Raw genomic sequence first — 27,759 nt, 5'->3', positions numbered from 1 at the left:
CCCTCCCACCACTTGCTTTACTGAATGAAATGAACATTATTTTCTATTCTCTGACGTACACTGTACCTTGCCAACAATGAAGGCTATTTGTTAACACTGGTCTTTCTAAACCTAAACAAAAAAATTAACTTACTGCTATTATAAGGGCTTTAAAATTACATTTGTCATATCCTGTGGTCTAATACTTTTTTAATGTGTCAAATAATGATCCTTAGGAATAATGAAACTTTTAAATGAAATTTTGCTTGAAGTAAAACTTACTACATGAAAAGAACGATCTATTTAACCTACTACAAAGTTTTATCAAGTTTCTTTAAAAAATAATCCTAATTTTCTTTGATACTTTACAATAACCAAGTGTACCAGGTTTCAGGGTTTCCCTTCTTCCTACTACCTAACTAGCAGGTGTGCTGAGTCTCAAGTCGTCAAGGGTGGGAGGTGAGGACTGGGAACATAAAGGGAGAGGGAAGACGGTAAGGGGGGAGAGCAAAACAAAGCGAAGCAAAATGGTGAGGATGAGAATAAACGAAAGATAAAATGTGCACCAACTATTGATAGATTCACCATCATCAACATCAATTACATGGGATTTGGGTATTGTATTGTTCAAGAGAGGTGGCTCAGGCATAAAAACAATACAAAACATGCTTGTAAGTCTCAGTAAGTTGCTAACCTGAAAGACCAGTGCACTAACATTTTGTGAATGGCATAAAAGGATCATTGGCAGAATCTGTCCATTTACACAATCAAAGTCTATGCTGAGCTACCAACTGTAAGATAAGGTGTCTAGACTATATGGAGACTCATACAGACCTTTATGGCAAGAAGATGACAGGCAATTCTCTGAACATAGGCAAGCAAATTCATTTGTATAAAGAAAATCCAAACCATATTTATGAAGACTTTCCTCCATCTATTTGCATTAATAGATAAGTACAGTCAGTGAGCCAAATTCAGTCCCTGCCTTCATGAATCTTATGAACAATGTGAAGCACCAAGATCTAGAGTGGGGAGAGCCCCAAGGAAAGGGTCTGAGAAACAACATTTAAGGTGAAATCTAATGGATGACTGAACAGCTGACAGGGTAGGACAGGGAGGAGAAAGAATTATTCTAGGTAGAAAAGACAGTATGTGCAAGAACTCAGTGAAGCCGAGCACTAAGTGACACTACAGAGGTGGGCAGATACCCGATCACAGAGACTCTCCATGTCACACTAAGGATGATAGACAGACAGAGGAAAGTGCAAGGAGAGATATGTTGTAAATACAGTATGGTGGGTACAATGTTCAGAATGGCTTATGACTGAAAGTAGGAAAAAAAAATATGTAGAACCAGAGAGACAATGGTGCCTTGCTTCAGGATGAGAAACAACAATTACATGTACATATGCATATACACGCACATGCACTGTTGATTCTGAGACAGACAGGGTCTCACTATGCATCCCTGACTACTTGGAACACCCTATGTAGACCAGAATGGTCTTGAACTCATAGAGATCAATCTTGTTTGCCTCCCGAGTACTATGATTACAGGTGTGCTACCAAGCCTGGATTGAGATCCACTCAAGAAAAAGGATTAAAGTGCTCAGTTTCTAACTGTAGGAGATTTAAATGAAGTCCTGTATGATTTTTCTAAGAGTTTGATTTGAGCAGCTGAGTTATTAGAACTCCAAAAGGAATGCTAAAAAAGACAGACTTGGGGATAGAGGTAACAAGATCTGTTTGTGAGAGTTCAGTTACAAGTGTCTAGAATACCATTATCATGAGAAATGTCAGATAAGCAGTAGGATCATGTCCAGGGGCTTTGCCTGCACACATAAATCTGAAGAAGGGAAAGTTAGATTGAGACGTGAATCTGAAGAACACCAGCCCAACAGTGACAATACATTAAGTGAAGCACTAGGAATGGATGCTATAACACAGAGAGGGAGAACAGAGCGTCAGGCAGGCCCAGCGAAAATGAAGACCAGTATTTGTACACTCAAGCAAAGGAGGAGCCAGCACCATAGCTAACACTTGTCACAGGAAGGCACTGTAGACCTGAAGACTGTGGCCCAGGATACTGATGTTTACTCAAGATGTAGAGCATTGAGAAGCAGGGTCTCAATTACCAAGTAAAACCCTATGCTTTGTATTTGCATGAAATCTTGCCTGGTATAGTAATAGACTGCTTCCTAAGAAAGACAGAATGGTCTAAAGAAGGTGCTAGGATGGCACTCCGTTGTCAGAGAACTTGTATCAAAGAGGAAAGGAGGAGACACTGGATGCCAACGATACCACGACTGATGAAACATTAGTAAAACTTGAGTTTTTAGAGAAAAAGATCCCTTTCTAATTTGAGGCAGGTAAAAAAATAAATAAACCAGTGAATTCCGAGGCAAAAAACGTAATTCACAGGTTAAAACTGTAAAAGGATTCACTGAAATATGATGCAATTCAACTGTTTCAAATGATATTAAACAGAACCCCTAATTTAGACTTAGTCAAAACAAGATTAAGATATTTAATTTTAAAAAGTATATAATTTTTATAACATGGCTTGGATAGCCATCATTAACATGAGATGTTCTACTCTAAAATGAATATTAGGGTCCATGTCAGTATTTTGCAGACAGATATTCCAGTCCCACAATCATAAGCATCATTCAGACTGATTACTTAATGGGATTCCTGGGTCCTTTGGGAAGTCTGTTTGCTATAGGCTTGGACATATCTGGCCTGGCAAATACTTCTACTGACTGTTATGACCTAGAAATGTTGTAAAATATTAATGTAATTTTTTTTGGAAGCCAGAGTGTGTCTTAATCATTTGAAAACTCCAGTGCCTAAAGCAAACTTCCTGGGATCCTCACACACATACAAAGGTCAGAGCTCACTGACTGGGTCTAAGAACTCTTCCTTCCCCCTTCCTGCTATCCTATACTCACTGACTCCCAAAGCCCAACTCTCCTTTGCCCCAGTGCGAATGTGAAGGCGAGGAGTGAGAGGAAGGTCACCCTGTGGCTGCGTCCCACAGCCACGCCCCCAGAGGCCCCATCCTGCTCCTCACCTGAAAGCCCCTGACCTAGCTCCTGGGATGAAATGCCCCGGGTAGCCTTCCTACCTGAAGAAGAAGAGGAACAAATACTGAGTCTAAGTTTTATTCTCAAATTCAGATAATTAATGTGTCAGTCCTAGTCTACAGTCCATTGGAACATATGAACATTTATAGAAAAACCTTTCCAATATCTTAAAACTGAGTTTTCCTGGTTGTTAGTTTTATCCCTTTTCTTAATTATTGGCATTAGGCAAAAAATTCACAAATGCTGAGACTGTACCAAAATGGGGAAAACCCAAAAGATTAAGTGAGGTTTCACAGGACATTGGAAAGAGGACCAGGTGGGCCTGTGGGAAGAAAAGCACAAATGGAGGGCAGGCCTCAAACCACAGACCAGAGCTTCCCAAAGTAATGTCTCTGAAGGGGACAACACTCCCTTCCTGCAGTGCAGTCTGTTGTATTTAAGGCTCACAACTGTACCACGCTTACAGTAACTGATGAGTAACAATGAGGTGGTGAGGATGCAAGGCAGGGGCTGGGTGTGATGGAACGAACATCACAAAAGCAGGCCAGACACACTAGGACAGAACTCAGTGTGCAGCTCTTGCTGTGTGGCGCGACTAGAGAAATCCAGTTCACATGACACGGCACAGCATGATGTAATTTATGAATACATGTGTAAAATAAACCTAGAAATTAAAGAAAAACCAACATGAAAAAAATGGGTGCTCAATGATTGCATAGGGTTTAAAGGATGTAACAGTATATACCTAAAGGAGTAATTTCTACAAAATTAACCATGTGTTTCTAACTTCAGTTAGAACATGTCTTTCTACATACACTAATTTCAACCATTGTTAAAATCCAGTAAAATACTGATAAGCTTTAAGAGAAATTAAAATCTTAATAACTGCCGTTGGTGTTCATCTAAGATGCCCGACAGATTGCAAGAACAATGATTCAAACTGTCCTCTTCATCAGGCACAACACTGGATCTACTTGGGCAACAGGGACAGAGGTGGTCCATTTGGTAATTTTTCCAATCTTTAGTTAAGATTTTAAATAGTGAAGTTGGTTCACAGGAGGATAGATGTTTCTGTCTCCCATGGGGACAGGGAAGAGTGGTTTTTCTTTTTCCTACAGGGATGGAAACAGCTGATCAAAGTTAGCAGCCTCATATTAGTTCAACTTCTGTCTAAACTTGTAGTAATAATCAATTTCTTTTGTGTTTTAAATACTCGGCAGCAAGTATTTGTGGCGTTAGGAAAGCTTTTATCTTACCAAGTTCATTCATTGCATGCCTATGCTCTTCATCAAATGAAAGCTTCATCAGAACACACACAGCAGGGCAGATCTGATGCTCAACGGGAGCTGGCACTGGAAATAAAGTTACCTGAGTCATAATGCTTTGTTATCTTAAAAAGGATTCTGTTACGTTTTTAAACAAGCAGAGGTTATTGACATATCCCTCGTGGATAGAAGGTTAGTAGATGATTTGCTGAACGGCTCAGTAAATACCACAGCTGCAGGGTAGCAAATGCATCAAGGGCTTTCCTTGGTTCCATAAGCATGCTTAGCCCTGGTCAGCCTTTTTTTTTTTTTGAGACAGGGTTCCTCTGTATAGCCTTGGCTGTCCTTGAACTCACTTTGTAGACCAGGCTGGCTTCGAACTCAGAAATCTACCTGTCTCTCTGCCTCCCGAGTGCTGGGATTAAAGGCGTGCGCCACTGTGGGCTAAGTCTCTCCTAGGTTTGCTGAGCTAATAATAAACATACTTTGGCATAATACTGTTACTGAAATAAGACTTTTGTTTCTAATTTCAGTGTAAACAACTATTACGGTCATAAATTAAAAGCATATGGCTACATACAAATGTGATACCCATAAGAAAGTTACCTATACAGATACATAGTAAAAATGTAAAGAAAATAGTATCCAAGAATATGCAGCTACATTTTTAATATTATATGTAAGATTTCAAAAGTCATTATTTGACAGAAAGTATTTTTTCAGAAGCAATAACATAAATTATTAAATAATTGTGGGTACCCCCCATCAAGAAAGAAATGTCCATCCAAAGGCAAACTACCTGCTCACACTGACTCTAGAATAAGCAGAGTCTTCTTTTTTGTGTTTCTTTGTAACAGGGTCTCAATGCACAGGCTGACCCTGAAATCTGTGTAGTCCAAGATGACCTTGAACTCTTGATCCTCATGTCTCCATCTCCCAAATGCAGAGATCACACACAAATCACCAAAGCAGCTGCCTTTAAATCCTAACTACATTTTGCTTGTCTTTCTCTTCTTGAAAGCTTGCGGGGAGTTCTAGCAGGAGACTGCTATTTCTCATACACCCTGACTGGAGGGTCCTCGGCTTCTGGGGAGGGCTGTCCTCTTTAACTGAGTACTCGGCTTCAGGGGTGGGGTGGGTGGGAGCAATGGTGCCCTGAGGAAGGAAGGAAGGAAGGAAGGAAGGAAGGAAGGAAGGAAGGAAGGAAGGAAGGAAGGAAGGAAGGCAGGCAGGCAGGCAGGCAGGCTTGCCCACCCAGATTACCCTTATATCTGACCTGCTTAGACAATACTACACATAACAGTTTCCTTTGTAAAAATTTTTCAGGGAAATGCAGATTTAAGCTTAAAATTTGTTAGCAGCATTAGCTAGCTAATAAAAATTCCTTCTATTCATAAAGACAGCATACTGACTTAAAAAGAATCTCTAACCGAAAGCTTTTGAAACATGCATTGTGATGTACATGATAAAGAACATACTTGGGTTTTTGTCCTGGTCCATGCCTTGTTCGTGGGCTTCCTGCCACTCCCAACAGGTTTCACAGTAAGCTCGGATCTGTTCCAAAAGATGAAGGACTCGGATTTCACGCCTGCCTCTCTTGTCATCAGGCTGTGAGTGAATGATGTTGTGGAGTGCTGCACTGGCCCTGGCCCGAGCCTCTTTACTGCCCCGGGAATTTCCCAACAATACAGAGTCTTTGTCATTGCCATGTAAAAGCTGGATGAGGAGAGGGAGGCATCCAGACTGCCGCATGGATATACAGCTGTCCTGGGAGCTAGACATAGCTAGCAAAGTTCGTGACATATCGTCCTTATCATGAGTACCAAGCATTGACAACAAGGAATACACCATTTCCACCTGTGGGCCAAATGAGTTTAGAAACAAAATTATAACTTTAATACCCAAAACTAGATCTAATGAAGTGATGAATGGGATTATTTACTATATTCAATAAAAATTAAAATAAAGCAAAAGAAAACTTTTCTGGATGAAGTGATGGCAGCTATTTAAAAATAACATCTACAGTTGGTTTATGTGAATTTTTTTTTTTTAAAAAAAAGCAGATTCTTACAGTACTGAAATTGCTATTTGCCTTTATCAGCTATCATTTATCATTATGAATGAAAATAATTTTTTCTTCTCTCAGATAATCCATTCACATTCTCTCTCTGCAATTTGTTTAATTTAAATTCTTTAAATAATTTAAAACTTTTATTTCTAAGGAATAGAAAACATTTGCAAAATTATAATCTACTAAATTCTAATTCTGTGCAATCATTACATTTCATCAGATTATAATGACATTTAAACTTATATAATCTGTTATATAAAATTATTTTGCTATTAAAAAGAAAAATGCCACAATCACAGAATCATGTTCTTTCTGAGAAGCAAGCGGTAAGCATTAGTTGCTTTGACAGATTGGGAGGATTAGCTCAGAAGCACGTCAGAAACAGAAACCAGCATCCAGTTAGCATGGGGTGTTACCAGCTTCTCTCCCAAGTCAGATGGTGCTCCATGAAAGGAGAGGGTACATAGGAAGAATGTGTCACCTGTGTAAGTCAGAGATCCACAAGGACACATCTGGCTGTACGCTGAGACATAATTTTGGTCCTAACAACAGTAGCACATAATTGTTAGGGGGGGGTTTGTAGGCAGAAGCCAGGGGCGTTGCTTAATATCCTATAGAAACAGAATGACTTAGTCGATGTTGCTGAGGTTGCCAAATGCTGCTCGGAATGTGTAAACACACACAATTTCCACTGATGCTAGTTCTATTATGGCAGCAACAGGACTGAGGATAAATGTGTTTTCATCAGACTTAGTTCCAAAGTTTGGCTCCATCACTTTTAAGCAAGCGGCGTGGTACTAGTACTTATGTGATTTCTCTTGAGCATCAATTTTCTGAGCTACAAAATGAAGGGATTTACATTACACAGGAAACCAGGCCTGAAGATTATTATGCACAAATCACTGCTAAAGGAAATGCATCCTGCCTGAGTCAACCCTGTATTGATGCTGAGCCAATCACATCAGCTCTAGCCCTGATGGCCTGATGCAGCATCTCCTTTTTCAGTAAGAATCTGAGTGTCATAGAGAACTGGTGACAATGCAGAAATAATTACTTATTGGCCCAGCTTAGAGAGGTCCTAACAGAAACTACGGTGAGTTACCACTGATCACTCAAATCCATCTCTTTAATAACCCCACTCCCAAGACAGGGTTTCTGTGGTTAGCCCTAGTTATCACTGTGTAGACCTCAAACCCAGAGATCCACCTGTCTCTGCCTCCTCAATGCGGAGATTAAAGGCATGAGCTACCACTGACTAAGCCATTTCTTTAATTGTTTTTTTCTTAATCAATTGAGCTCAGAGCCTTGAGCATACCTCACAAGCATTCTACCAATGATTTTCATCTTCAGCCCTAAAATTCACTTCTTAAATTAATGTAACTTTAATGTTTCCTAAGAATTGCCATATTATTTACAAAGCACAGATATGCTATGAAGACAGTAATTCTTCAGTTTTGACTGAAAACATATTGCTCATAATTCCACCATAGTAAAATACTAAAATGATTTTCTTCTCATACATTTTCAATAATTGTAAGATATTTGCCACATTGGCTAATTCAGTTTCAATGAATTTTTTTCCATCCATTTCAATAAATATTAACACTCATTTGTAGCCTCGGTGAGATGCTAAAGAGAGAGAAAAACAATCTTTTAAGAGGGAGTTTCATCCCAACTGTGGGGTTAAGAAGCTTCTAGGAGTTAAGAAACTAATGTCTTCTGGAGACACAGCTCAGATTCCTGAGCTGCAAAAAGACTGACAGCCCTTCAAGGTGGGGCAAACGTGCGCTGCTGCAGGTGCAGCGACACTGAGGTGGGAAGGCACAGGGGTAACAAAGAAGTCAGCCTGGCTGGAGTTTAGGATGCTTGCAGTAAGTGGATGATGAGCTGAAATGAAATTAACAGGCACCCAATTCTGTAGTTTTTATAATTCCCATTTCCTCTCATTCATGCTATGCTTCTTTGTATAAAAATGCCATTTTTCTTTTTAAGAGACTGAGTAAGAATTCTTTAAATGTTAATGAAGACCATGTTAGCAAAATACCCATAGCACTAGCAAGAGGGTTTGTAATCTGCTGTTACCTTTGTCCCCAGATGACTTGTCAACCTTCGAGGAGCAGAGTGAGTGCCGCTAGAACTCAAAACACTGGCTGTTTCGTGATCCACACGTGCAGCTGGACTCTAGAAGTTAAGCAAATTATAGGCAGTGCAATTTAGATTATAAATATAGGCCACTCTGAAGCTCCCAATTTAGAAGAAGCTGAGATTCTATTGGAGAAAGATGAGGAGATAAATAACTGCAGTATAACATAACTATAGCAGACTATACAAGATACCAGAAGAAAACAGAAAGAGGCAATGACCTGCTCTGGACTGAAAAGCTGCAGTAAATAAAACTTCAGGTAGCTCTAAAGACAGATATGGAGAGCACGGTGCATTTTTAAGTATCTGAGGAGGCTTTAAAGATGTTATATTTAAGCTGTGGAATCACTGGACTTTAGGTGGGAGACTGGCAAAATCAGAATTATGTTTTAAAAAGAACAGAGGACAGGATGGGAAAATTACTGGTGGCAAAGATTTTAGATATAAGCCAATATTCTGATTCATGGTCCTTATCTAGGCCTAAAGTCAAACAAAATATGATAAATACATTTATGAAACAATAGCATACAAATCATGATAAGCTATCCTATGCTATTAAAAAATCATTTGTTTCACTGGGGAAATAATGACAGTAGGTATGCATTTTGAAAAGCATTCTTATCTTGGAAATGAATAGTGAATTATTTATAGAACAAATGATCGAAATTTTTCAGAAATAAAATGGGTAGCCAATGTGGATGTGAATCACACGGGTCCAGGTTACTCTTGTCTTATGCCATCACTAACTGCCCACAGGAAGGAATCCTAGAGACCAGCAGCGGGGCATAGTGTTCCCCACTGGTCCACCTTTCCCTAACTTGTACTTGAACTTCATCATCACTGCCAAAGGCATTATCAAAGACCTTCAAACTGCAAGCGAGGCTGAGAATCCATTAAGGGAGAAGTTTAACATAAACAAGCAGGGACTTGCCTGAATCATTTACTTCACTTAGTTTCCTAAAGAAATGACCACAGATCAAGAAATCCTTTTCCCAGCAAGGATAAAACAGCTCTCCTTTAAAACCACTAGCCATTCGCTCAATTAATTAACCACCAGTTATTTATCAGAGACTGTGCTACATGAAACAAACAACCAGATAGCGAGGACTCCTCTTGCTGTTGTCGTTGAGACTGAAGTGACAACCCCAGAGCCTGTATGGGGCTGACCTAGGCCTCTGCATGTATAGTTACGGCTGTGTAGCTTGATGTTCTTGGGAGGGGGTATCTCTGCTCTAGGACCCTTTTCTCCTACTGGGTTGCCATATCTGGCTCTGATATAAGGGTCTGTGCCTAGTCATGTGCAGTTGATATCCCTGGGAGGCCTGTTCTTTCCTGAAGGGAAACAGAGGAGGAGTATGGGTCTGGGGAGGTGATGGCATGAGTGGAGGGAGGAAAAACTTCAGTAAGTATGTAATATAAATGAGAGGATAATTAACAATAATAATAATAATAAAAATAAATAAATAAATAAAGATATCTTGTATACCGATCCTATCAAGATAGGTTGAAGGGCCAGTTGTAGGGGAATACTCCTTTTAATCTCAGTACTCTGGAGGCACAAAATTGACTAAAGTGGTAATTCTGCATCAGCCTTTCAGATAGCTGTGACGAGTGTCTATGGAAGCTTGGACTCACTGATGTTGACTCATCCACATTAGGATTTGAGAGCGGATTGATAATAACTATGCATACAATGTTGGTGGAATTAATGTAAAACAAAAGAATTTACTATTTAGAGAGGGAATAATACTTGGCTCTGAATTACCAATGTCTTTTTTTCTTTTTCTTGAGACAGTGTTCCTCCATGTGGCTCAGGCTGGCAACACTATGTAACCCAGGTTGGACTTGAACTGGCCATTCTACCTCAGTTTTCTTTTTCTTCCTTTTCTTTTTTTCTTTTGTTTTTTTTGAGACAGGGTTTCTCTGTGTAGCCTTGGCTGTCCTGGAACTCACTTTGTAGACCAGGCTGGCCTCGAACTCAGAAATCTGCCTGCCTCTGCCTCCCAAGTGCTGGCATTAAAGGCGTGCACCACCACTGCCTGGCTTTCTACCTGAGTTTTCATAGTGCTGGGATTACTGACAAGTGCTACCACGACTGATTGAGTCCTTTCAACTGATTCCCTCTTTTGCCATTCTCACACTAAATAACATGAGGTCTCTTTAAGACCTAGATGGCTGCTGCCTTTTGACATTACCATAGCCATTTTGTTTTATACCCGTGGCCAGCCATTATACTGTTGCAGAGGACCTTTTTTCATGTCCAAGGTAACTATTAACTGCAAATCCTGTTTGAATATGCTTTGGTATTCTTGGAAATTCCCCGGACCCTCGCCTTCCTTTAGGGGCAATTGCAACAAAGGTCAGAATAGCTTTGTATAGCTAACAACAATAGCTGTACAGCTTGTTTATGTTGAACTCCTTGTCTTCCTTGGACTTGAACCATCCGCCCAACCACTCGGCAGTATTTCCTGTAGCTGTGTGTGAGCTTTTATGGTTGCTATGAGTTTCTGTAGTTTTTGCCTTTATAAGCTGCCCCTGGGAAACAGTCAGGGTTGCAGTCTCAGCTCCTGAGTCTGACTGCATCCCTGATTGATCAGTCTTGTGTGTGTGTGTGTGTGTGTGTGTGTGTGTGTGTGTGTGTGTATGTGTGTGTGTGTGTTTATGTTCAGTAAGCTATCCCTGTTTGACTGAGATCAGTGTCTGAGTGGTTTGTGGGGTGACTCCAGACCCCCAACAGTTTCAATCAGGCCTCTGGGTATACCCTAAGTGACAGAGGAATGGAAAACAGTACAGTATTTTCTTCTATTTTCCCATAATAAAAATGACCTTATAGTTGTTAAACAATGTAAAAACTTGACTTATTAAAAAGTTAAAATATGCAACAAAAGCTATAAAAACCTCAACACAATGATAGCTACTGTAACACTAACCTTGACATTTCTTTATGCAGATGCACACAAACACATGTAATGAATTACCTCACTCGCCAATTTTGAAGCATCTTTATTAAATACCTGACTTGTAAATATCTTTATATTTTAAATTTTTTGCTTTCTATAAAAGTTTGCAAGTAACATAATCTTGACTTTTTTGCTGTTGTTCTGGGACAGATTCTCTTGTAACCCAGGCTGGCCTCTATTTGGCTCTATAGCCAAGGGTAGCCCTGAACTCCCAAATTTTATTGCTTCTACATCCCAAATCACAGGATTATAGGTACATGTCACTATGCGCAGCTTTGATCTTGACTTTTACAAGTCAAGCCTCCTCCCTGATGACTAGCTTTCATAGCACTGGAAGATGCTGTGCAAGCTGACAAGGGAGGGGAGCAACTAATAGCCCTACCCAGCTAGGACACCTAGGAACCATAACAAAACCCAGCATGTAAGATAGCCCTAAGGCAGCTGGGCAGTAGTGACATATGCCTTTAATCCCAGTACTTGGGAGGCAAAAGGATCTCTGAGTCCAAGGCTAGCCAGTGAGTTCCAGGACAACCATGCCTACAGAGACCCTGCCTCAAAAAACAAATACAAAAACCCCAAACAAACCAAAAACCTTAAATAAATATAGGAAGAAAGAAAGAAAGAAAGAAAGAAAGAAAGAAAGAAAGAAAGAAAGAAAGAAAAAGAGAAAAGGAAGGAAGATATTAAATACCCCTAAGGGGGCACAGTGGTCCTCATACATAGCTGGTGGTTAAGCAGCAGTTGCCTAACTAGACTTAGACCTGTTAAACAGGAGGGAACTGAAACTATGCTCGGAACTGAAGTCTAGCCAGCCACCCAGGAGACTATCACCAACACCTCATTAAAGCAGCACACTCCTAACTTCATTCTAAATCCTTATTCTCACACCCACATCTCAGTGCTGCTCCCATCCCTCATTTAAGAAGCTTCTCTCTGAAATAGATGGAGACCATTACAGAAAAGTAGAACAACACAACTCTTGTACTTAAACCACAGGGAACATCTCTGAAGAGGGTCAGAAAACTGCAAAAGCCAGAAGACCAGGAAATCTGCTGTGAAATTATGTCTCTTAAAATGACAGGGAAGCTTTATCCACGACCCGGCACCTAAACAGGACCTGATGAACAAGGCCAATACCAACAGACGTGCCAGTGTGGAAGGGGGATATTTAGGGAGTGGTGGGGAGGAGGCATGCCTAGACAAAGAACTACAGGCAACTAAAAATTAGTCTCCTCCAGAAATGAGTCCCTTTCCTGGTTATCCAGTATCAAGTGGTCAGCTCTGAAATCATGGACACTCAAACACTAGACAGACTCAGCAGGTTTTGTTTATATACTTATATGTTACATATACATATAACATAAACATATAAGTATGTTATATACTTATATGTTATATATGTGCATATATATGTAGCAATAATAATTAAAGAAAAAGAGGCCATGAATTTCAGGAGAGGGCACAGACAGATGGGACATAGGAGAGACTGAAGGGCAGAGGGAAAATGATGTAATTATATTTCAATTAAAAAAGGTAAAAGTAAAAAAATAATTTCTTTTGTTAAAAATGTAACTGAATAATTAATTTTACATGTATGGGTGTTCTACTTCCAAGAGTGGCTGACTTTTGGAAGCCAGAAAAGGAAGAAAACTGGATCCCCTGGGACTGGAGTGATCTGCAATGTGGGTGCTGCATCTGGAGTCTGGGTCCTCTGGGAGACTGGCCAGTCTGTTAACTGCTGAGCCTCTCCATCCCTCATCTTCTGTGTCTGCCAATCTTGTTTCCCTTTCCTCACATACAAAGTATTCACATTCTTCTGAAACCTGCTGATCCTTCTTTTGTGGTTTTTCCATCCACTTCATTATAAAAAGTTCCTTCTTATCCTTTTATATTTGCTACAGTCTCCATTTCTGATATCGAGTATATAATCAACTTAAAGATGACTTTCATGTAGTATCACAGATCTGTATAGATAGTGTCTACCATATGAATAAGACTTTAAAGTATACAGTAATTAGAATATGATCTCAATGAAGCCTCAACAACTAACTGTCAAATGAAACTCATCCTCTTTCTCCTACACTGTAGGAATATACAGTTCTCAAGGAATTCCTGGGACAGTAACACAGAGAAAGAACTCAAACCTTCTATTTAAATCTCACTATTTATCCTAATTCACCATTAAATAACTTTCCTGTATAATACTAACTAGCAATGCGGAATAAAGAATCTGCTTTAGTTCAGTATAAGGAAATGTTTTTGGATAGTATTTTAAGCTTTATATATTAGTGGATTAACAGAATATCCCCCCCCCTTTTTTTTTTGGGATATAAACAGTATTATCTAAAGTAACTTAGAAAGACCAATCTTCTGTGTTGATAGTAAAAAACAATTTAATAAAATTTTGGTTTTTAAATATCGTTCCCTTACAACATAAAACTGTCTGTTGAGGGAAATTTGAAAAATATAGGATACATGAATGAAAAGTTGTCATATTATTTCAATAAACCATTTGTTGAAAATTGATGGCAATGTGTAGAGATGGTAAAAATTGACACCGTCCCAGCTAAACATGATGCAGTATGGAGCTTTTTATTTATAAGCATCAGAATAATCCTTTCCAATGAAGACTTATTTCTCAACTTCTGTAAACTTAAAGTATACCAGAAAGTAAGAGCTACAAGAGCCTTTGTGACAGTTAAAATCCAGAAACATGTCTTTGTCCTGAGGCCCTAAGGAAAGCAGAACTGTGCTAACAGGCAACAACAGGGTCAACCCCTCGGAAGTAAACTCTCTCCAGATGTGCACAGCAGCGGCTGAAGGCCACACAAACGTGATCCGAGCATGAAATAGTCCAACACATTCAGAAAGAGTCTTTAAATGTAATAAGAGAAGTGAGAGCAGGTTGATACTGAATGTCTCTAGAGGCACACATTCTAAGGAAACAGACAGGACTTGTCAATTTGAAATATTCATACCTGACCACTACCGGAGGCTGCCGTGTTGCTTTCTGCCACTCCGTGACCTTCGTGCTGCCGGTCAGCTTCATGGGAGGCAGCATCATGCCTGCTCTGAGATGACCTCTGTTAACATGGAGTTAGCATCATTACGTACAAAACAGTATGCTTTTAGAGCTCACTGCTTAGTTTTTCCTTCAAAACTCTCGATGAATCAAATATAGGCTGACAAAAGCACAGAAGTGCATGCTGCACTTCTGACCCCCAGCCCGGCTAAGTGTCCCCTGAACACTTGGGCTGCACAAAGGATTTCAGAGGCTCTCAGAAATGCCATCCTCCACCAGATGTGCTCTCTCATTATCAGGAACACAATCCACCTACAGATAATAACTGTCCTTGGTTGCAAGGTCACATGACTTTGGCATTTAATAGAACTGCAAATATAGCAGTTAAACTAACACCAAGGGTTACAAATAGCTCCCCTGTAGGCACATTTTTACAGAGAATATGTGCACATCTTCTGCTAATGTCATATGAAACCAAGTGACAAGCGAAAGTGATAAATAAAACAGAAAATTTTGCTAATGTACCCACCATCTGTTATATGAAATAAAAGTGACATATTATACCTAGTAAAAGTAGTAATTTTAGAACAGGATATACAAAGCGGGTACTTTGTAAACCACTAGCACAGATACAAGAACTAAAATAATCTCCCATCATCTTCTACAGAAATTCTTATCTGTTTGCTTTAGGAAAATGCAATTATCATAATCTAATGTAAAGATTATGCTTTAATAGTCTGACATAAAGTACCATTATATTTTAAAAATGCCTTCCCCGAAGCCTTCCGAGACCAATTAAAAATGTTACATGTATCATTTTCACCCCAAACTAGTAATAGCCGTAGCTAAGCAAAAGGGAAGTGACTCTCAGTAATTCAGAAGCAGAAGAAAGACTAGAATCAACCAGAGTAGGAATACAGTCACTCATGACAGAACTAGTCAAGGATTCCAGTGAGCACACGACACAGCAGAAGCACAGGGGAAGACGCCAGCATGCTAACAGCGAACACTACTGTCTGCTTGTCCTGGCACGAGGGAACACACTTTCAAAAAACCAAAGCTGTAACAATAAAGTCAAAACTTTGACAAGTGCATCAAAGGAAAGCCAAGAGCTCATGAAGAAAGCTGGGAGCTGTCTGAAGCAGCAGAGCGCTTTCTTAGGAATGGGCACTGCAAAGAGGACCTGATAACTAGGATGGTAAACAGAGGGTCACATGGAGAGAGCTGCAGCAGGGGGAAGTGTGACTTCTTGTAGCAGAGCAAAAGGTCACAAAATTGCTCAAGCACAAGGAAAATGGTGAGCAGAATTAAAGTGGTTACGGGGGCCAGAGAGATGGCTCAGTGGTTGAGTGCACTGGCTGCTCTTCCAGACCACCCAAGTTTGAGTTCCAGAATCCTCATGGTGGCTTATATATATATCAGTAACTCCAATCCCAGGAGATCTAATGACCTCTTTTGGCTTCCGTTGGCACCAGTTACACATGTTGTACATAGATATAGATGCAGGCAAAAAGGCATTCATATATATACAATAAAAAAATTTTATATGATAGTTTTTAAAATGTTCTGATTTTGTTGGATTTGCCTTTCTAAGTTATTCTGAGGCTACCACATTATCACATCCATTTTAACTACTCAAATAGTCTCATGTAGCCCAGACTGGCCTCAAACTTGCTATGTAGCTGAGGATGTCTTGAACTTCTGGCCCTCATCTCTGTAAATGCTGGGATAACAGATGTGTGACCCTATCCCTGTTTTTTTGTGGTACTAGGATAAAACCTATGGTTTTGTGCATGCTAGGTCAGCACTCTGCCAGCTATACCATACACCAGCAGCTGCCTCACGTGGTCAACACTAACGTACCAACAGGTCAAATCGAAGTGACTTCAGTAGCAGTTGGGAGGCTAATGCAGTAGCATTAGTAAAGAAGAGGCTGGTATGTTACAGAAGGGTAGTAGTGGAGATGTAAGCACAGCTATAGAGAGAAACCTGACAGGATTTGATGCTAGACTAGCATGATGGTTAACCTTGGTTAATTTGATGGACACACCCTTGGACATTCGAAAGGGAGTGCTACAGACATTAACAAGGAAGAAAGGCTGTGCTGGATGTTGACATCACTACCCGATGGGGTCCCGACACTAACGAAGGGAAAGAAGTGGCTGAGCACCCGCATTCACTCTCCTGTTTCTGACTGTAGGGGTACTGTAGTTACGCACCTCACAATCCCGCCTCCATGCCTTCCCAGGACAAGACGCTGTGTCCCCTCAAACCCTTCTTCAACTTGGGAGGTAATTTTTCACAGCAATGAGGAAAGTACCTCCCACAGAAGTTGGATGAGGAGCAGGGCTGCCGCTGTGGCGACCCTGCCCATGTGGAGATAGGCTTTGGGACTGGTCTGTGGACTACAGAAGCCCTGGAATGCAGTAAACCACGGGTTCTCAACCCTCCTAATGCAGTTCCTGTGTCCTACTGACCCCTCAGCCATAAAATTATTTTATTGCTACTCTGTAACTTTAATTTTGCTACTGTTATGAATCTTACTGTAAATATGAGTTTTCTGACAGTCTTCCTTCCCCAAAGAGGTCAAAGCCTACAGGTTGTGGACTACCCCAGGCAGAGCTTGATGAAGCGTTCTGGTGGGAGCGTTGGCAGAAGGGCACACAGTAGTAACTATGCTCCCAGGCTTCCCAGGGGAACAAAGGACTATAGGAGCTGGGCTAGAAGCCAGCTGTGTTACATCTGGGCAAAAAACAAAAACAAAAAACAAAACCCAACAACAACAACAACAAAAAAAAAAAACCAAAATGCATCCTGAAAAACTGTGGCATAATTCAAAGGTAACAGACTAAGTTATAGAGGAAATTTCGAGAACATAACATACAGGCTGTGGTATGGTCTCATGTACTGCTCTTAGATTCACAGTAAGAGAACTAAAATATAGGGAAAATGCAGAGTCTAGCAAACAACGGAGCAGGAGAGGAGTCTGAAGCTGATTAAGGACTGATGCAGACAAATGATAAAGGATAGAGACTGGCACAATGAAGAAATTCACACTCAGGAGGAAAGGTGCCTTACAGGTAGGACTCCAGCCACTCAAGACTCCAGGCTGGAAAAGTGCCAATTCATAGGGAAGGAGAGAAACTGAAATAACAATGTCACCTTGCTTGAAATTCATCATGGAAAGTTTCCTGGTTCTGCTGCCAAGGTGCACAACAGACAGATAGATAAAAACTGGTCAGACTACTGTTCACGCTGGCAGCAAAGCTGGACAGAGTTGCTCAAGTGGTCTTGCAGCTGTGCAAACTTAAAGATTTATAGCTCAGAGAAACTTGTGCCAAGAGTCTAGGAAGCTGTAGGGGCATGAGGCAGAGGCAGAGGCCCTGCAGGGAGGCCCTGAGAGACCACTTTGTGACGCTGTGCAGGTAAAGCCTACACTGCAGTCAAGAGCTCAGTAGATCAGAGATGGCCAAACCGCAGAGTCACACACATGGACTAGAAGCAGCCTAACAGAGAGGCTGCATGCATGGCAGGAGGCAGACCTAGAGGCGGCAGCATCCCGACCTGCCATGCCGTGGTTCTCACTTAGGTCTCATCTGCCCTTGCTATCCTCTCAGTCTCTCATGCTGGAATGGGAATGTTTGCTATGTAGCTGAGGTGAGCCTTCAACTATATAAGCCTTCAACTACAGAAGCCTCCTGCCTCTGCCTTCTGAGTGCGGGTAACAGGAGTGCTAAAAATAAATAAATAATTAAAAACTTAAAAGCAATTCTGCTTAAGCAGTCAGGTGCTGCAGAACATACCTACTAAGTGTTCCATTAAATTATTTTCAATACATTTACCAGTCTCACCCTGATCCAGTTCTAGAGTGCTTTTATCATTATGTCAATAAGCTCTCTCTGGTCCGTCAGTCAGATTACTGCACCACTGTGTCACCATGTCTTACAAATGGTAGTTATTTTTTAATTTTATTTTATTTTACTCAGTTAAGAGACTGGGTTTTTGAATAATGTTAGCACTGATGACCCTATGAAATTGTGACGTCTGACCTCCCTCCCCAGTAGCTGTAGCCATTTTGTCCTAAGCCTGCCAACTACTTCATATTGCTGCTGTAACCGGCCTGCCAGTCACTGACCCAGAGAAGGCTCAGCTCAAGGACATGCTGATCACACACCCCGTTTTGTTCTGTATGAGGTTTGCTAATCTTAAGAAATTCCACAAAGCTTTATGTAGGACCCTTCAATTCAAAGGTCAATATGAAATGTTATGTCTACAACTGACTCGCTGATCACTGGGCAGTCTAGGATTAAGGTATGCATTCAATAAACTATTCTAGGTTAACTGAGATCAGTGTTGTATGGTTTGAATGGCGATTTCCAGACAGCAACAGAAATGTGTAGAGATGGACTAAACACAATGTCTTATGAAAAGACCATGAATATTTGAGTGATGGTGGGATTTTATGATTTAAAAAGGATGTGTTTGGGTGTCAGGCTGACAAGGGGTGGGTGGATCTTGTGAGGGTTAATCTTCATCACTAACTTGGCTGGATCTGAACTCACCTGGCAGATACAACCCTGGGTGCGTTGGCTTACCCAAGGAGGGAAAACCTACCCCGAATGTGGGTGGTGCCACTCACTCAGCAGCTGGGTCCTGGACCGAATAAAACAGGGAGGTGGGCGAAGGCACAGAGCAGCAGCGCTCGCCTCTCCTTTCCTGACTGTAACTCCACGCTCGTGCTGCCATGCCCTTCCCACCAGGCAGACTGGAACCTCTCAAACTGTCTGCTCTCTTCATTTGCTTGGTGTCTGGTATCTGCTCAGCAGTGTGCACAGTTACTAGCAGTGGCTCAAGGGTGTGAAGGATTACCTGATGACCTTTTGCTCACACAGTCTATGGAGAGAAAGGATGAGGACTAAAAGGGAGAAAGAGGGGGCTGGTAAAGAGGGTAGACGGGCTTTGGTTGTTTTGTTTTTTGAGAAAGGTCTCACTATGCAGCCATGGCTGAACTGGAATTCACTATGTGGACCCTAGCTGGCTTCAAACTCAGAGATTTGCCTGACTCTGCCTCCCCAAGTGCTAGGATTAAAGGTGTGTGTCACCTAAGTGTTAAGTAGGTTGAATTTAAAATCTTTGACAAATTCCTAAGTGGTGATACATGGTAGGAACACAGGATTAAGAATCTGGACATCAGGGAAAAAAAATCAAGAACAAACAGCATATAGATGGTACCTAAAGCCTTAAAATATTAATGAGATTGTCTAAGGAAGAGAAGATACAGAGAAGGGAAAGAAAGAAAGAAACAAGAGAGAGAAAGAGAGAGCAGAGAGAAAAAGGGAGGGAGGGAGGGAGGGAGGGAGGGAGAGAGAGAGAGAAAGAAAGAAAGAAAGAAAGAGAAAGAAATCTTAAGACTTTGTAACTGACACTCAGGTTAAAAAAAAAAAGAAAGACAAGTCTATGAAGGTCACAGAGCAACTGCCAAGCCCACTCATGATAACTAACACCACCTCTTCCTCCTCCCCCTGTGTCTCTTTTCTTCCCACCAATCCTAGAGTTGAACACTGCACTCCTGGGTCCCTGTCCTCCATCACTACTCTTGTGTTGAGAGAGGGTGGCTGCTGCTGACTTCTAGTAACAACAGTCCTGCTGTAAGACAGGGCCAGCCTTCTACCCTACCCAGACTAGGAAGAAAGATGCTATCTGAGGCAGGATCTTATGTAGTTCACGCTGGTCTTGAATTTGTTCTGTAGCTGAGGTGGGCATTGAACTACTGATCCTCCCTGCCTCTGCCTTCTGAGTGCTGGGTAATAAGAGTACATTACTGGTTTAATGAAATAAATAAAAGCAGTTTTGTTTAAGCAGTTGAGTGCCACAAAATATACCCATTAGGTGTTCAATTTAATGATTTTTGATAAATTTACCAAGTATTTCTATCATTACAGTAAGTTCTCTCCCACCTGCTTACAGTTAACCCACATTTCCACTCAGTGCACTAGGCAACAGCTCATCTACTTTGTTTCATTTTGAGTTGGTCAGGGAGAGACAGTCTCACTATGTTGCCCAGGTTGGCCCTGAACCTCCCAATTCCCTCTACCTACCAAGTGCTACCATGCTTGAGTTGAAGCTTTAAATTAAAATAATTTTTTTCTAGACATTTAATTAAAAGTGTGTATGTGCACACATGTATGCAGATGTGAAGGTCCAAAGCTGACACTGGGTGTCTTCTGTGACATCACCCTCTCTCTACTTTACATACTGATCCCAGAGCTCAGAGTTTAGCTGGTCTAGCTAGCGAGCTTGTAGGCTCTGGGTATCCTAACTCTGGTCCTCACACTGCACAGCAAGCACTTTGTCCACTAAGCCATTTCCCCAGTCTTCTGGCAATTTTATAAATGGACTTATGTGGTTTCTTTTACTTAACGAGTTTTCAAAAGTTATCCACATTTTACTCATAGTACCCACCTTTAAGTGCAGCCTAACAGTGCCATATCCATCCCATCTTTCCTTCTAGGCTACAATGAATAAGGCTGAATAAACAGCCGAGTTAATATCATTATGTGACCTCTTTCTGCTAGATACCTGAGACTGGAACTGCTGGGTTATGTGGCAATTTTACATTTAATGTTTTGAGGAACTGCCAAGTATTTTCAGGCGCACCATTTTACATCCTAAACACAAATCAAAACCTGTAAGTTTGCAACCCAGGTGGAAAATGAGGGAGAACCCTTGATACTGTCACCTGCCATCACCTCACCTCATGTGTCTCCCATTTGGCTGTTGTCGAGGTCTCACTTAAGTACAGAGCTTTTAGTGAATTCTGAGCACTCTGGATGTTTGGAAAGGCTTGAATATCTACACTGCTACACAACAACTGTGATGTTACCAGTGTGATAATGAGATCTAGAGTCACCAGGTAGACAGGTCTCCAGGACCGCCCGTGAAGCACTGTATTTATTAACGTGATTGAGTTGGGAAGACCTGCCCCCATGGATGACTTCATTTCCTGGGCTGGGATCCTAGACTGTATAAAAGGAGAGAGATGGTCGCATAAACAGTGTCCACTGTCCTTGACTCCTGCTGATGTGACTTCTCCACCAGGGTGTTTTACCATAGCCAACAGGAAGCGCTATGTCAATCGGGTAGCATATCATCGGGGCTCTTAAAGGATAAAGGACCTGGTTTTTGCCATGTGGGGTCAGGTAGTGCCAGGATGTCACTGGTCTGCAGGGCATCCACTTCAGTGTGATTCCTAGCCAGGCGGAAACAATTACAGTGGGCACAGCCAAATCCTGTTGTTAAGTGTGTGAAATGGGAACAGTCTTGCAAAAAAAAAAAAAAAAAACTAAGAATTTTGCTTGTGGGATCTAATACCAACTTGAGGTAACTGAACTGAATTGTAGGGCAAGGAATGAGTTCAAATACTTGGTGTCAAAGGAACTGAAATTTTTCTTAAGATTTAAAAATAAATAAATAAATAAAACATCACAGTCTTGTTTCCTGGATTCCTAGGTTGGCTGTTGAGAAATCTAAAGGAATTCGCTTTATATTTTGTTGTGTGGCATTTCTCTTCCTTTTCTAGGCTTTCGAGTTTTCCTTTAAAAACAACCCTTTTTTCATTATTACTTGTTTAATCTGTATGCATGTTCTCTGTATTCACGCCTATGGAGCTAAGAGAAAAACTGTAGAAACTGGTTCTCTCCTTTTAACACATGGGTCCTTGGCCGGGGCAGTGAGCTCAGGCCAGCAAGTTATGGTGGGCACCTGCATTTGCTGAGCCATCCTGTCTGCCTACCATTCTATTTTGTGTTTCACTGTCTTGTTCTACTTTATTTTTTTTTTTTTAAAAAATCTTTTAATTTTCAATCATGGTTTTAAATTTAACTCTCATGAGATCTTTTTTAAAAAAAATCTCCTGAGTGAATGACTGAAACAGGATCTCATGGATCCCAGGCTGGCCTCCTGCTCTGCCTCCCACAGGCTGAGGTGCAGGCATGCGTGTACAATCACACCCTGCTTCTGCTGGGTGTGAGGTCAGCTGTAGTGTGTTGAGCTTTCCTTCTGCCTGCAACAAGGGACTCTCCTTCTATGATCGTTCTTACCAGAACATTATCAAAATGCCTAGCAGTCCGTCGTTAGTGTCCACACAGACTGAAGAGTGGGCTAGCTACAAAAAATCAAATGAAGGTTTGCAGCTACAGTGACCACAGAATGGCTGGTCTGGTTTATCGGAGGCTCCTTAGCCCTTTTCTTGGGTAAGCTGCGTTTCTTAGAGAAGCTTCCTAGAGATGGCAAGGCTGGAAGACAGCAGGAATCTCATCACTGAGTAAATTTCCAATTAAGTCAGCTTTTTATACACTTATCTCCAGCTTCAATTAATTATACTAGTTTACTGTAATCTAGTCAAAAATCCCTATCCTTTTTGAGGGGGGTGGTGTGTGTGGACAACTTATTTTCTGTTAGGACTGAAAAGAGAAACAGCAACAGTTGTGCTGAAAATGTGGAGCAATGTCAGGGGCTCATCTGCTTCTTTTATTACATTTATTTTTCTCTGTACATACGGGTGTTGCCTCATGTACATATATGTGCACCGCGTACAAGCATGCTACCCATGGAAGACGGGAGAGGGCACCAGATCCCACAGAAATGGAGTTATAGATGGTTGTGAGTTGCTACGCAGGTGCTGGACCTGGTTCTTCTGGAAGTGTAGCCAATGCTCTAACTGCTAAGCCACCTCCCACCCCCTCAACTGGTTCTAAATAGGTTGTCAACTAACCTCATTTCAGTCCCTTCTAATACTTATATTCACAGGTGACCTGAATAACCAGTCGGGGACCCTTTAGGCTTCCACGATACACATCGAGCTCTGTCACGGCCTTCCTTAGTCCCTATAATATGCTGTAACAGTTAAGACTATCGAACTTTTTTCCAGAGCCCCCATTTTTATTCTTGTCACTTTCCCTGGTATTTGTGAATCTTCATTTAATGCTTTTACTATCAGTTCAGTAAGGACTGTGGGATAACCACAAATAAATATGTCTGATCAAATTTCTTATTATGGATTACATGTAAGAAAAAGCCCACTTAAAGGGTAATGATAGCTCAAGTGGTGATTTGATTATACAAACTGACAGTTTATGCTAAAGACTAAATTTTAATTGCTGAAAAGTATAAAATGTTTTAGGGCTGGAGAGGAAATCTGGGTTCAACTCCCAGCACCCATATGGCAGCTCACAACTATTTGTAACTCTAGCTCAAGGGGGGATCTGGAACCCTCACATACATGCAGGCAAAACACCAATACATATAAAAAAACAAAACAACCTATCTCTCTAAAAGGTCCATATCTCAATGATGCCCCATTTACTACACACATTTTCTTTTCCAGGGAGAGCTATTTACATGACTTGTAACAGAAGGGGGCTTTACTAACCTCTGCTTCCGCTGCCTGGGACTGTAAAAGCTGTCGCACTCGCAGTATGTCCTTTTCTATTTGCTGGATCCTAGCTATTCTTCGCTGAAATAGAAGAAGAAAACAAGTCAAATATTCATTGATTTTTATGTGTTGTGTGCATATTAATATGTGGGCACCCCTGGAGCTGCTTGACAAGGGTGTATTTTTTTTTCTCAACTTTTATTAGGTATTTACTTCATTTACATTTTAGATGCTATTCCCAAAGTCCCCTATACCCTCCCCCCCGGGTGTATTTTTTTAGGTTATTCACTTAACATCCCATTGCTGCCCCTGCTCCCTGCGACGATCACCAGTTTCTTTGTCTAGTCCACTTTGCCTAGAACTTGCTGTGTGGTTGAGGGTAGCCTAGAATTGTGTTTCTCTGTCTTCTGCTTTCAAATGAACATTAGTTCCATTTGCAATATAAGAACCACAAAGATGGTACAATTCTATATTCATACTGTGAAGGAACTACTGAAAGACATGTCCACTCCAACACACCGTCTGAGATTGCTTTCTGCCCGTGCTTTTGGAAATGACTTTATGCAGTCCTGGCTGGCCTGCAACTCAAGAGGCCGACCTGCAACTCAAGAGGCCGACCTGCCTCTGCCTCCCCAGGACTGGAATTGAAGGTGTGTACGCCACACTGGCCCAGAAGTAGGCTCTGTTACACCTGACGGGCATCTCCCCAGCCTTTACTAACATGCTGTGGGACCAGATGTCATTGAAAAAGGAAGCTAAGTAAATAACCAACCTAGTAACAGAGCTGAATATCACAAAGGCAGGAGCAAGGATGAGTTCTACTTTAAATTTCCTTGAATTATTCACCAGTGATCTCTACATGTTGTACTGGACATCTCCACCATTTAAACAGACTGTTGGCCAATCCTTTGTTACTTAAAACCAAGGGCAGTCTTTAAGAATTAGTCCTCAGGATTAATCCTCTGACATTTTAGGGATAATAACTGTTTTTCTTTATACTGTCAAAAATATTTTTCCTTTTCATTTTTGTAGGATAGGTGCTTTAAATCTTTATGAAAATGACTTTTATTGCTTTTGAGTTTCCATTCTATCTTAAGGACTCAAATGTTTTACATTTTCTTCTATTAATTGTAGCTTCTTTATGTTAAGACTAAGTGCCATCATTGTTCGTAACTATTAGCCAACTGAATTTGTTTTAGGGTGGAGCTGTCCACATCCAAGTCCCTCTTCTTTTTTTATTTTTCTTTTAATTAAGATTTATTTATTTATTATATGTAAGTATATTGTAGCTGTCTTCAGACACTCCAGAAGAGGGTGTCAGATCTTGTTATGGATGGTTATGAGCCACCATGTGGTTGCTGGGATTTGAACTCTGGACCTTTGGAAGAACAGTCAGGTGCTCTTACCCACTGAGCCATCTCACCAGCCCACCAAGTCCCTCTTCTTAAGAGAGGAATCAGCATGTAGCTCAGGCTGGCCTCCAATTCCACCTTTCTGCTGCGGCCTCCTGAGTGCTGGGTTACAGGGTGCTCACACACAGAGGCTGGACTATAGCTCACTACTTTGTGTCTGCTTTCTGTTCCTCCTGAGTGCTGGGTTACAGGGTGCTCACACACAGAGGCTAGACTATATCTCACTACTTTGTTTCTGCTTTCTGTTGTCACTCATTTGTAGGCATTCACTGTACAATACAGAAAACTATTCTCAGATATGTTACAAACATTTGTATACTCACCTTTTAACTCTCATTATAGTACAAGTTACATACTATAAACAAGCAAAGAAATAGTATCATGTGTAGTATTTGAGGTCTATGAGATGAATCTAGAACATTTACAACTACACAAAATAAAGCCCATTTAGATTGAGCAGGGGAGGGACTTAGCATCCTTCTAGCAGCTAAGAGTTCCACATCCTTTGCAGACGTCCTTATAAGTATGGAAACTTGCAGAGTAACTAATTCTCTATGACTCCTGCACTGTGCTAGCTCTGATGTAGTCTTGGGGCCACCACTCCTGCCACTGTCATTTCTGTTCAGTTCTTACAAAGGAGACACCATTTTGCACTGCTGTCACTGAAGGCCAGTCCTTCCAGCAACTGTCTTTTTGTCTTGTTTGTGGTTTTTAAACAATTTTCACATGGTTATTACCAAGTAGAAAATGTGTGTGTTACTCAAGATACAAAGTGAAATTTCCTAAAATGTTAATCTTAGCAACCAAAATGAACTATGTCATACCCAGGTAACAGAATGGCCAGGAAAGCAAGGTAGTAATTACACCTGTCTTCTACAGGGTTACCCTAGCCACTCACACAGCTGTGCACAGGGCAGTGCTCTGCAATCAAGCAGTTCTCGTTCTTTCTCGACCTTCCTGTGGGTTTTCCTCTTCTCATCCCTCCCCCCCCTTCCCTTAGTTCTCTCTCCTGCCTCTTCTCATCCTTCTGGCTCTCTTCCCTTAGATACTCCTTAGGCCTCCTTTGTGTCTCAAACATGCGCCATTGCTGCTTTTTTTATTTTTTGAAAGAACTTCTGAATGCTGCTACATAAACTTAGAGCACAAGAAACAGCAATCTCAAAGGAATTGAAGCTAGTTATGAGCTGTGGGAGAATCAGTATTTCTTGCCTGTAATTCTATGCAGAAAGGTTAATACCCAAATGTCACAGCACAGGCAGAATGATGTCAGTACTGGTTATAATGCCCAACAGCCATGAGAAACTGTTATCCTGAAACAGTGCCAATTTAAGGCAGACTCTGAACGTTTCTCCTTGATGGTGCTGGAGGCTCGACTGACAGCCCTGTCTAAGTGAGGTAACCGCTGCCTCACTAACTACAGCCCCGCCCATCCCACACAGGTAATGGAGTAACAGAACCATCAGCAGAGTGTGCTGTGCGCAGTGCGAGAATTGGCCAGTCACCTGTGCGCGCTTCTCCATGTCCTGGCAAGTGCCAAGCTGCTCCTCCATGGCAGCCCTGATTTGCCTTGCTTCATACTCCAGCTGCCGTCTTGTCATGTCTGTCTGTAAGGAAAACTAAGACCACAAATAGCACATTAATTTCTCAGTTTACTAGTAAAACCAAAAAGCACATAAGTATCAGTTAAGAAATTGAGTAAATAACTATGAAAGTCACCATGATTGAGAAATCCAAAACCATGAGCACGGGCAGCGGGCTCAGCTGGGGTCCCTGACTACATACGGAACTGCCCAAGGTAACAGCTGGCTTTAACTTAGACTGTGTTGATGAAAATATGCAATTGGTCCAGTTAGGGTGAGCCGAACTTCTGTCCCCTTATGATTTCTTTATCTGTTAAAGGGGCACCTGACTAATTTTTGTGGTACTAGGAATCAACTAGAACCTTGAACACTCTAGGCAGGTACAGTACCATTGAATTACAACTCAGAACCCTGAGGAACTATCTCTAATTATTAAAACTAGTATTTTAGACGGCAGACGTAGCTCAGTTGTTACAGTGCTCACCCAAACTGTGCCACAGAAAGCTAGGTGTGGTGGCACATGCCTGCAAACCCAGCACTTAGGAAGCAGAGGCAGAAGGATCAGGAGTCCAAGGTCATTCTTGGCTACACTGGGAGTTCAGGAGAACTGGGCCACATGAGATTCAATCATAAACAAACAAACAAACAAAACCTAGTATATTAACACAGACAACATGGGGGAATAAAAAGCCAACAGGTGTTCACTACCTTTAACCTTCCGATTCAACTAAGGTTTATGTGTACAGGCTAAACAGAGAGAAACTGCACGTGCCATATGAAGAAAATGGAGTAAGAAAACTGTCTATATA

General features: G+C 41.2%; 1 protein-coding gene across 19 annotated transcripts in view; it reads right to left on the bottom strand.

The window, feature by feature from the left end:
* Positions 1–27,759, bottom strand: part of Apc (APC regulator of WNT signaling pathway) — a 95,972-nt gene that overhangs the window by 14,682 nt on the left and 53,531 nt on the right. For 10 of the 19 annotated variants that reach the window (XM_029546869.1, XM_029546868.1, XM_029546876.1 and 7 more), the window contains 7 exons: positions 26,873–26,986; positions 23,956–24,039; positions 14,482–14,586; positions 8,484–8,582; positions 5,809–6,187; positions 4,322–4,417; positions 3,053–3,106 (listed from right to left, as the gene is read on the bottom strand). In XM_029546869.1, the coding sequence (XP_029402729.1) occupies positions 3,053–3,106; positions 4,322–4,417; positions 5,809–6,187; positions 8,484–8,582; positions 14,482–14,586; positions 23,956–24,039; positions 26,873–26,986 (931 nt within the window). The remainder of the gene's footprint in view (positions 1–3,052; positions 3,107–4,321; positions 4,418–5,808; positions 6,188–8,483; positions 8,583–14,481; positions 14,587–23,955; positions 24,040–26,872; positions 26,987–27,759) is intronic. The other 9 variants (XM_021214709.2, XM_029546871.1, XM_029546874.1 and 6 more) reach the window with 4 other exon arrangements.

Source organism: Mus pahari, chromosome 15 (genome assembly GCF_900095145.1).
Source record: "Mus pahari chromosome 15, PAHARI_EIJ_v1.1, whole genome shotgun sequence".
Taxonomy (NCBI): Eukaryota; Metazoa; Chordata; class Mammalia; order Rodentia; family Muridae; genus Mus; species Mus pahari.
The sequence above is the reverse complement of the archived record's forward strand: the minus strand, read 5'-3'. Positions and strand labels throughout refer to the sequence as shown.